This window comes from Dinoponera quadriceps, unplaced genomic scaffold (assembly GCF_001313825.1).
Source record: "Dinoponera quadriceps isolate SergipeBrazil2010 unplaced genomic scaffold, ASM131382v1 scaffold1609, whole genome shotgun sequence".
Lineage (NCBI taxonomy): Eukaryota > Metazoa > Arthropoda > Insecta > Hymenoptera > Formicidae > Dinoponera > Dinoponera quadriceps.
In genome coordinates this window covers 130332-140603 of record NW_014555756.1, presented here as the reverse complement: position 1 = coordinate 140603, position 10272 = coordinate 130332, and the positions used below count along the sequence as shown (strand labels likewise).

General features: G+C 47.8%; 2 protein-coding genes across 3 annotated transcripts in view; one reads left to right on the top strand and one right to left on the bottom strand.

Moving 5' to 3' along the window:
- LOC106745340 (uridine phosphorylase 1) overlaps positions 1–10265 on the top strand; it is a 17679-nt gene extending 7414 nt beyond the window's left edge. Inside the window, exons 1-6 of one of the 2 annotated variants that reach the window (XM_014620857.1) lie at positions 2434–2507; positions 5086–5209; positions 6060–6221; positions 7408–7593; positions 8231–8563; positions 9864–10265. In XM_014620857.1, the coding sequence (XP_014476343.1) occupies positions 2434–2507; positions 5086–5209; positions 6060–6221; positions 7408–7593; positions 8231–8563; positions 9864–10046 (1062 nt within the window). In that variant the 3' untranslated portion in view covers positions 10047–10265. Of the gene's footprint in view, positions 1–2433; positions 2508–5085; positions 5210–6059; positions 6222–7407; positions 7594–8230; positions 8564–9863 lie in introns of those variants that run through there. The other variant, XM_014620856.1, reaches the window with a different exon arrangement.
- The window catches only part of LOC106745339, a 70582-nt gene continuing 67811 nt past the window's right edge, over positions 7502–10272 (bottom strand). The window contains exon 6 of the mRNA XM_014620854.1: positions 7502–7572. Within this exon, the coding sequence (XP_014476340.1) occupies positions 7524–7572 (49 nt within the window). The 3' untranslated portion in view covers positions 7502–7523. The remainder of the gene's footprint in view (positions 7573–10272) is intronic.

Here is a 10272-nt window from a genome sequence, read left to right as displayed (position 1 = left end):
CCCCCCCCGAAAGCGGGGGGAGTTCAAATTGGAGCGACACAATGCGAGGAGGGTACAAGCACCAGGAGGTGCGAGCCAGGCTGCGTTCGCACGTCCAAAATTCGGCCCGGAGAGATAGCGGCGGGTCTATCAGGTATCTCGCCGGCGGATATTACCGTACTGTACGCGGTGTCAGCGCCTGCGGGGCCACCGTATGGCCGCCGGATATTCGTGCGTTATCGATTAAATCCGAAATCGAAGGTCATAAAAGCGCGCACGAGAGAGCGCGCGAAATAGCGGGCGGAATTGAGAAGCGGCACGCGAGAGAGCCTCTTTCCTGACGACGGGCCTTCGCTGCGGCCACGCGGAGAGAAAAAGGTTTCTTCAGATTTAGTATTTCGATTGATTTGACTGAGATTTCTCTCGTGGGAGGAACGTACACGGAAATCATCATTCGTTCGAGTACGAATTTTATCGTCTCGCTCGAGAAAACTCTATTACTTAACTGAAAGGTGTCGCTATTATTTGGAAATAATATCCCTCGGTCAAATAAAAGATTACTTGGTTGCAATAAATATGCAAAATGAAACGAGTAATTTCTTTATAAGAAAATTATCCTTCCTTCCAAATTTTTTATTCAAGATAAAGGTATGTATTCGCCCGAAGAGTCTAACAATCGTGTCTTATTAATCGAAACAATAGTTTCCTCGGGGCAAGCCGATGATGAAATTTGTTTGGATGCAGTGAAGTTGATTGAACATGAAGAAACCTTTCTCCCGGTGCGCGCCTCCGTTGTGTTCGCAACCGAGAGAATTTACTTTGCGACGTAAACGCGAGGCTAACGCAGTTAGACAGATTGCCCGCTTCAACACAATGTCCCGCTTCTCTGAACAATCGTTCAACAATGCGTCAACAATACACTTGCGACTGGGAGATCACTAACAACCCGATGACATTGCGTGCGTTGAGGCTGTTCCGCTGATTAGTGCATCGGCGAAGTCTGTCCGGCGAGGAGATAACCGCGCGGACAAGGGAGAATAAACATTACGTCAGAAGAGTTCGCTCGTCCTGAGGTGCGTTTCGTGCAGTTAACAAGTACCTTCGGCCCCTCCATCGGCCGTGGATGGTCTTCGATTGAATCTCTCAGATTGGGAGTTCCGTCGGGATATTTTTCCCTTTCCGTCGTCCAGCTGCGAGCGGCCCTCGCCGCCCGGATCGATTGTCTAAACGGGGGAAACGGAGAAAACGAAGAAGAAAAGGAAGAAGAAAAAGAAGAAGAAGAAAAGTACTTCGTCCCGGCGATATGGAATTTCGCGAGTTTCGCACGGAAAGTCGGGAGACGCGCGGGGAGAATTAAAGCGAGCCGCGTTGCCGCGGGTTATTAAAAGAGCGGCCGGCTCGGGACGGCGCTTATTTATCGATATCCCGCGGGAAGCCCGGAGGCAATTTACGGGCGAATTGCTCGGGGAACGCGGTCGGAACCGTTCCCCGCGGGGGGAGAGCGCGGTGAGCACGCGGCGTGACGCGCAAACGGGAATAAAAGAGTCTCCGGTTTTGGAACGAAGTTTTCCGGAGGACAAGTGTGTGTGTGTATATGTGTGCACGCGCGTGTTATCGCGCTAGGTGACCCCCCGGCGGAGGAAAAGGCCACGGGAAAGGTCGGTTACGTAATATTACTAGCGACCGTGGCGAGCGGGAGAATGATTCCTCCGTTTCCCGGGCATCCACGCGACAGGAGGAGAGGCCAGCCATTGAGACACTCTGTAGATAACTCAGATGAAGGTTCAATCGATACTTGGTACTCTCGAAATTTCCCGGAATGAAATCCCCCTCGAAAAGTAAAATAACCACCGAGACATTCGGCAACAGGAGTGACTCTTCGCTCACGTGGTGCGAATTCTCCGGTCTGAATCATCTCCCCTCGGAATGAAATCGGAAGTGCTCCACACCGGAACATATTCGGCCGAATCGCTCGAAGGGTCCGCTCGCGCGTGAAATCCGCTAAGCTCGAGCGGAACATTTTCACTCTCGCGACTCTCCGTTTCCCCCTGTCGCTTCGAGCGAAAACACCGCCACTTTCCGTGAGAGACTTCACCCCCGAGAAACCGGCGGAACGCGGCTGCTTCTCTCTGCGCTTCTCTCGCGCGACGATTATCATCGTGTCCGCCCGCCGCGCTCGCATATATCGTGTACCACGTGTAATCAGCGACGACGGCGGCGTGGTGGTAGCGAATAACGCGCCCGAGCCGTATAAAAGTTGCCCTCGCGCGATCGCCGACAATTATTCCGATATCGGCTGGCCGCTCGGCTCGTTTCACCGGCGAATCGACCGAGTCATCGACGCCGTCGCCTACCGACGTAGCTCGACGCGGAGCTTCTACGTGGTGCGATACCGCGGGGATACGGCGGGATCTTCCGGATCTTCTTCCGCGTCGAGTTCTCCGAGTAATCGGCATGCACGGCCGCCGGGTCAATTCGTCCAAGGAGGAGGAGAAGAACGACGACGAGTGCGAGTGCGAGATGACTAGGTAGTACGACGATTCGCCGGTCAGCTCCGAGCGTCGCGCCGAAATTCGAAAATGCCGACCGTCAGTCGCGTCTGCATCCACTGAAACAGAGATTTCTTCAGGTTAACAAGTTTTATCGCATCCAAACGGGTCTCATTATCGGCACGCTCCGAAGAAATTAACGTTCCGATTAATAAGCGCGATTGGTTGGACTCTTCAACGAATGCGTGTGTCTTCGTCTCGAGTAACGAATTCGTTACTCGAGACGAAGGATGATTCTCTTACGAAGAAATTATTCGTTTCGCCTCGCACATTTATCGCATTCATCGCGATCGTTTCTACCATAGTATTTCCCCTTCCGTGTGTCCTTGGAAAAGAAATAAACCGAGAAAACTCGTGAAAAGATTGGAAAAAAATTCGGATTTTTTCGGAGTCACCGCAAATCGCGGCGGCAAACGTGTGGAAAAGAAAAGCAGGAAAGGAAGAGCGTGGGAGGGAAGGGGGGGAGGCAAAGAATGATGGACAATAACGCACGCGAGCCGCAACAAAGACGCACGAACGGAGGAAACGTGGCGAATACGACTTCGTGGCCAGACGACGTCGGCGGAATCGTACGAATCCTCGTCACTTTCCACCGCTCTGCGAAATATCTACGCTCGAGAATCTGCCGAAGTCTCGCCATTCAACTTGCCGGTACCTTTTGTACCGACCCAGGTGCTATCTTCGCGCAGAGCTTCCCATTATTCTCCCTTTACGGTCCACGCAAGCGCAATAGAAAGTACGCTCGCACGAATGTGACGCGAGAAATGCCAAGAGATATATCTGTATTAAATAATACGTTAACTCAATTCGATCGGAAGGTAAAAGTGGAAGTTGGAGGATGAAATAAATTTTAATCAAATGGAAAAATAAAAGAGAGAAAAATTGGGACTAAATTCAAAGAAAAATATATACGTCGAAATGGAACAAGTGGAAATCACAAATATGACATCAGAAATATGTCCGTTAATGTGAATGATCGCGGTCAGTTTTCCCCGAGTTAATTTACAGCGCGTCACGTTCGACGTTCGGTTATTATTTGCTCCGGAAATATCGATCGGGAATATTTGTTAAAAATAAATGCTCTTCAGAAAGTGCGCGTTCATCGATAACAATGGTGTGTGCGTAGCTTCATTTATCGAACAGTGGATCGTGAAAGCAAAGAAAAGGAACGATTGCAGATGAATAAAGGCAGTAACAATTTGCAGACGCACTTAGCTACGTCGTAAATCTTCGGATAACATAAAGAAGACGGTATTTTGTAAGTGTACCGCGGATCAATATAATTTGTCGGACAATAGACGGGATTGCACTCCAAAACTAGATAAGACCGTCGCCATTCGAACGACATGTCGCGACGATCCGACGAAAGATAGGAAACACGGCTATTTGTATCTTTCCGATGTTGAACCCGATTGATTTTACGAACTATCGAACGCTTAAAAGAGTGGCCGAACAAAAGTCATGATTTCTCCGCTTAATTTGGCTTGCGGGCTTAGTGACACGCGTTCTTCGTGGATTCGTTTCCGGCGTTTCGTGAATATTTCAGTTTACTTCTTCAGGCGGAAGAACGATCTGAAAATATCCGAAAACTCATGTCACGGTGTCATTTTCAACGTCGCAAAACGTCGGAAAAAATCGACGAAGGAGAAAAACTGTTAGTTATACGGAGAAAAAATTTTGCGCATTTTATCGCCGAGCAAAGCTATAAAGATGCTGGGAAAATACACTCCCGGCGGCAAAGTAGAATTTAGAATTCAAATTTGCGGCACGAATGTCCCCTTCTCCACCCCCGACTTGTCGTCGTGTTCCTCGGAAATGCGACACGATTATTCGACGGCGCCGATCAAATGAGGCTTACTCGATTATGATGCGCGCGAATTCACCGGCGGCCGCGACTGATTAAGCTTACGATCGCATTAACGAAGTCAATTTTCGACGCAGATGCGATTAACGACCCGCCTGTTCCCTTCGCTCGCCGAACATTTCGCGAGCGACGTCGCGATGTCAAAGGTAATTCAATCGCGACCCGTTTCGTCCCGCTTCCTTTCCGCGCGGTGAAAACCGAATAATCCGCGAAGCGGAGAAACCGCGCGAGTCTCGAAATCACGAGAGAGACTTCGACCTACGGAAAAAATTCACACGAGAAAGATAATTTGCCGTCGCGACAAAATCTGTCTGCAGCTGTTTGCAGCAAAATGATCCGTTCAAAGTACTAATTACTGATTTAACCGAAAGGGTAAATTAATAAATGTAGGAAAACGCTATTTTGTTCCAACGGCAAATGAACGTGTCCTAAGGGCAAATTCGCTCGGCGGAATATTCTCTATCACGGCGACAGAGTTGTTTCTGCTCCGACTGCGAATAATTCGCTAATTTCGCTATGCCAATTAAATCTTATCGCAACGAATATGCAGTAGCAACGATGATCTTGCTACGACATTATTTCTCCCCGTGCATTCCCGCTCATTTCTAACACGTTCTAATCTCTCTCTCTCTCTCTCTCTCTCTCTCTTTGAATTACACGAGATTCTAATAACAGGATTTTCCGTTTGCACAGATACAGCGATGGCTCCGTGCGGCTACGAAATCCTAACATCGAGCTAATGGATCAGGATATATTGTACCATCTCGCGCTTGGCAGCGGCTCTCACGACCTCGTCGAGATGTTCGGCGACGTGAAGGTACATATCGCGCGTCCGTCGTCTTAACTCGTCGAAATAACGACGGCGGAAAATATTGAGGCCGGTAACAAAAGTACACAAAGAACTCGTCTCGAAACACTTGAGCACACAGGGCGTATTCTTTCATCAATTTAAAGCCGTCTCTCTCTTTTCCCCGCGAACTTTTTAATTTCCGACCTGAGAAGTGCCCTGGAGGAGTGAATAAAATATACTTGGTTCGCCTTCCGAGTTAGCGCCGCGTCCTTCGTGGATTTGTTTCCGTGAACATTTCGCTTCTTCGCCGAGTCGCGACCCGGGTTCTAAATATTTCGAGCAAAATTCCCCCTCCCGGGCGAAATTCCGTTAAAGCGACGTTCGTTCGCAGTAATTGACGGTACTCAATGAGAGTGAAATTCTGTCGGGATTTCGCGCAGCTTTTAGGAAAAGACGGCGGATTTCCGCGAGATTTTCCTCGCGCGCTTAAAACGCTCAATTGTCTCTCGTTGATTGTCGTGGCATTTACGAGCGAATTAACACACTCGCCGGCAGGCTTTACCTGGGAAACCCTTCTCACACAGATCACGGGATCACCTGATATTATATTGTTTTCTTTCATTCCGCGACGCTAATTCGGAAGCCGCATCAGATATCTTTTTTTTTTTCTTACAACTGTGTCGCACAGACTTTTGGTTTGATAACGTGGACGTAAAAGAAAAGAAAATATTTTCCGCTGTCGCACGTGTACGACGCATATCGTTATCTTTATTTACCGTTTTATATTCGTGCATAAAAACGTCCACTTCTATTGTTATCGGGGACACGATCGAAAACGCATCGGATGAAATAACCATGTGACCTTACGCTTCCACAGTTCGTCTGCATGGGCGGGACGCCGAAACGGATGGAGCAGTTCGCGAATTACATCATGAAGGAGATAGGTCACAAGCTGCCGGCCGGAACGACCCTCCTCGACATCAGCCAGTACTCTTACCGCTATTCCATGTACAAAGTCGGCCCGGTCCTTTCGATCAGCGTAAGTCGCACCGACTTTTATATCGGCGTTCCCTCTCCGTCCTTTCGCCCTCCTTCGGCCTTCTCGCCGCGACCGCGGTAAGAGTTCTATTTCCGCCCGATACGTTCCGATTAATTATCGAGGAACAAGCGAGCGCCGGGTCAAGTGGATGGAAATGAAAGCGCGCTTCAAGGTTCTTTAAAGCGCCGTCGTAATTGGAATTCGATCGTCGAGCGTCGAAATGTTTACGGCGGTTGCTCGAGTGGACTCACTTTTGCGAGCGAACGCGAGGTATCATTAGCGCCGTCTAATTACGGCGCCAACGCCAAATGCTCCGATCGCACGACGTGACGTTGAAATTGCCATTCTACGATTTGCACGCGTCGGCCGGTCTCCTGAATTTACGCCTTCTTTCTCTTTCCTTTCTTGGCCGACTCGCTTCTCGATCCCACGTGCGAGGCTGGATTCACACTGTCCGCCTAGGCCGAGTGTCTGTCGATACTCCGTCAAAATGTTTCTTACTTTTTCTTTTTTTGTATCGGAGCATTCGAAGCATTCGTCACGTTCAGCATTAAGTATTGGAAAATGTTCGACGGGAGTTTCACCGAGTCGAAATTCTGCGTTGTAGAATTGAAAGTTTAACACGGGGCGAAAATTTCGACCCGAGATTGCCTGTTGCCGCCTACGGAACAGTGCGAATCCAAATAGTCTGAATCGAATAATTCCCGTGGGCGCTGTTGGAAAAGGCCGTTCGATTTGCAACCCTTCGACGCGATTAACAACGCCGTGTTCTACATGGAACGATGTGGATCACCGGGCGATTTATCTCTCTCGCTCGCTCGCCGCGCGAAATTCGTGCTTTCTTGCTTTATGAGCTTAAATGCAGCAGAAACGCAGCGCGTGTGCGCGGTGAAAGCACTGTTAAAGCGGAAGGACAACGCAAAAATGGTTGAAGCGATTTAAGGAGAATAATGAATCGCATGGATGCGCGTTCGAATCCATAAAAAGGCGTGCGGACGTGGAAAAGGGTCATCGAAGGGTCAACTATCTCGTCAAATAAAACTACTGTTCAAAAAAGTTCCGAATGTGTCTCGATTTTGATCCAAGAATCCGCACGAACTTTTCCCGGTGCCTGATGGGCGAATGTGCACGGTTCAAATGTAAGGGAAACAAATGGTGATTAAGAATGGAAAATTCGTGTGTTCAGCACGGGATGGGCATACCTTCGGTCGGGATCCTGCTGCACGAGGTGATCAAGTTGATGTACCATGCGAAGGTGAGGGACCCGGTCTTCTTCAGGATCGGCACTTGCGGCGGCATCGGCTACGAAGGCGGCACGGTGGTTATCTCGCACGAAGCCGTAGATGGGATGCTGAAAAATTATTTGGAATTGGTTAGTATGCGTGCATGTGTGTGTGTGTGTGTGTGTGAATAATTTTTCATTAACCCTTTGAGTGGACGCGCATATGCGTTCAACATCAAACGTCAGTATCTCTTGTTAGCGACAGCGTTGCAGTTGTTGCAGGCTTTATTATTTTTAATTCAAGTCACTGATATATTTCTGTCTCATCCGACAGAATTTTATATCCTGTCGCGGATGATAGAGTTCTATATCCTGTCGCAGATGATAGAGTTCTATCCTGTCTATCTTTTATATATATATATATATATATATATATATATATATATATTCTATTATGTTCGACAATCTTGCCGAGTTCCGGCCACGCGGAGCGCTCTTCAGTCATATTTTGCATCGCACTCAGAGGGTTAAATGAGACGAGGAGCTCTAAGGATCTTTCTTTACACTGAAAGAACGAATAATTACCAGCCGTTTTTAGCAATTCTTAGTATGTTTAGTGATTAAACGATGCGATAAAATGGATTAAATTCGTAGAAATCTTGTTCACGGCAATTGTAGCAATTATTTAGCAAACGAGCGAACTGAACGAGAGCAAAAACGGGTAATCGGCGATTCGCCGTGCGCGAAGACGCGTGCGAGGATTAAAGAGTCACGTGTCACGTTGCAGTCGGTGCTGGGGAAAGTGACGCGTCGGCCGGCCAAGCTCGACCGGCAGCTCGCTCGTGATCTCAAGGCTTTGGCGCACCGTGACGATCCCTACGACACCGTGATCGGCAAGACCATGTGCACAAACGACTTCTACGAGGAGCAGGGCCGGCTGGACGGCGCGTTCTGCGACTTCACGGAGGCCGACAAGATGGAATACCTCACGAAGATGCACAAGGCCGGCGTGGTCAACATCGAGATGGAGAGCCTTTGTTTCGCCGCGCTGACCCACCACGCCGGCATCCAGTCCGCCGTCGTGTGCGTGACACTGTTGGATCGGCTCAAAGGCGACCAGGTATATCTAATTTAGCCGGCTAAGTATCGTTACCGATGCGACACCGCCGCCCTCGCAATGAGATTCGGCGAGGTGGACCCGAGCAAGTTGACACAAAGGGCAAGTTAACACAGGAGACGAGCACTAAGTCACACACAATCCTGCGATCAGAGCACCGAGACAATCTCCCGAAATTGAGCCGGAATACCGGGAACACTCACAAATGTGAGAAAGTCCATGAAAGTTACGATATCGAAATCAAGAGAATGCACTCTCTAAATTTCTCAGAGTCCCGCTTAAAATACAACAGTATTTGCGTGGTTAATAATTGAATTCCGAATGTTTGAACGCCGATAACGCGACATCCGATTAATTAAATTTCTAATTAATAAATGATTAATTAGTTAAGTTTTAATTGATTTTTATTTAACTTCGTGTATTTATTACACACTCTCCACGTTCCACGTGGAATCTCACTCAAAACAAGTAACAAGTGGTGATATTTTCATTCGAAGCGACGATAAAAATACCGCCACTCGAAATCGCAAGAGTAAATATTTCACTCAGATTAGGGTGGATTCAGCGATTCGAACGGATGTTTCATTTGATTAGAGTGAATTGGTTTCCGCGTGACGGTGAAATATATCAGATTTATTTTTCAGTTTCGAGCGAAAATATTCACTCGGCAATTCAGAACGGAGAATTCAATCTATGCAAGTGCAGAGTCACTCGAATCCGAGTGTCTTGGCTGTCACTCTACCTTTCTAGTGAAATTCCACTCTAAGAAATTCAGAGAGTACCAAAAAAATTATTATTACGATATCATTATTATCAATATTATTATTATTTCGGGAAAGCTGTTGTTTCCGATACATTGTGTTATTATATTGACGTCAATATTATGATCTTTCGGGAGAAAGTGTGTCCGCCAATTTCCCTCTTTCAGCCGAATTAACGTAAACAAGATACATATATAAATAGAATAGATGCTCAATAAGCAAGAAACATTAAATCAATCTTTCGAAACGTTGATTTTATGCGGATTTCATCAATATTCTGACATAACATTTCACAAATGTTTTCGAGCTGTTACAATATAACGTCGATAACATAATATTCTCGAATATTAAAATCATACCGTATAAATATTATTTTCAATGTTGTGTCAAATATTGTTAACGATGACGTTGTGTACAACATTAAGAGCTACATATTTGAAAACGTTATACGTTATAAAATATTGTAATAAAATTGTGTCAATGATTTCTCGCTTACTGGGTGGATTAATTACCGGGCTAATCGATCTCGATTTGTCACGAAGGTCCTCGCGCCCAAGGAAGTGTTGGACGAATGGCAGATGCGGCCGCAGCAGCTTGTCGCCCGTTACATCACCACGTACCTGCTGAGGAAGGGCCGCCTCTCGTTGGACGGCCACGGCTCCATGTGCGTGAAGAGCCCTCGCCGGTTCAAGCTGGTGCAGCAGGAGTCGGAGAACTACGACTAAGCCGTCGACGAGCGATCCGCGGTCGTTTCATGCCGGAGAACTGGGGACACGGACGGACTTCCTCATCGGAGAAGTCTCTCACCTCGGCCCGCCTTCGGGGGGGAGATCGGCTCGATTACCGAATCACGAACCGCGTCGATCTGCATACGCTCACTTGTCCGCGAGGAAAACACCGGCGGAAACGGCGAACTTGAATCGAATTTTTTGTTGGGGGGGGGGGGGGGGG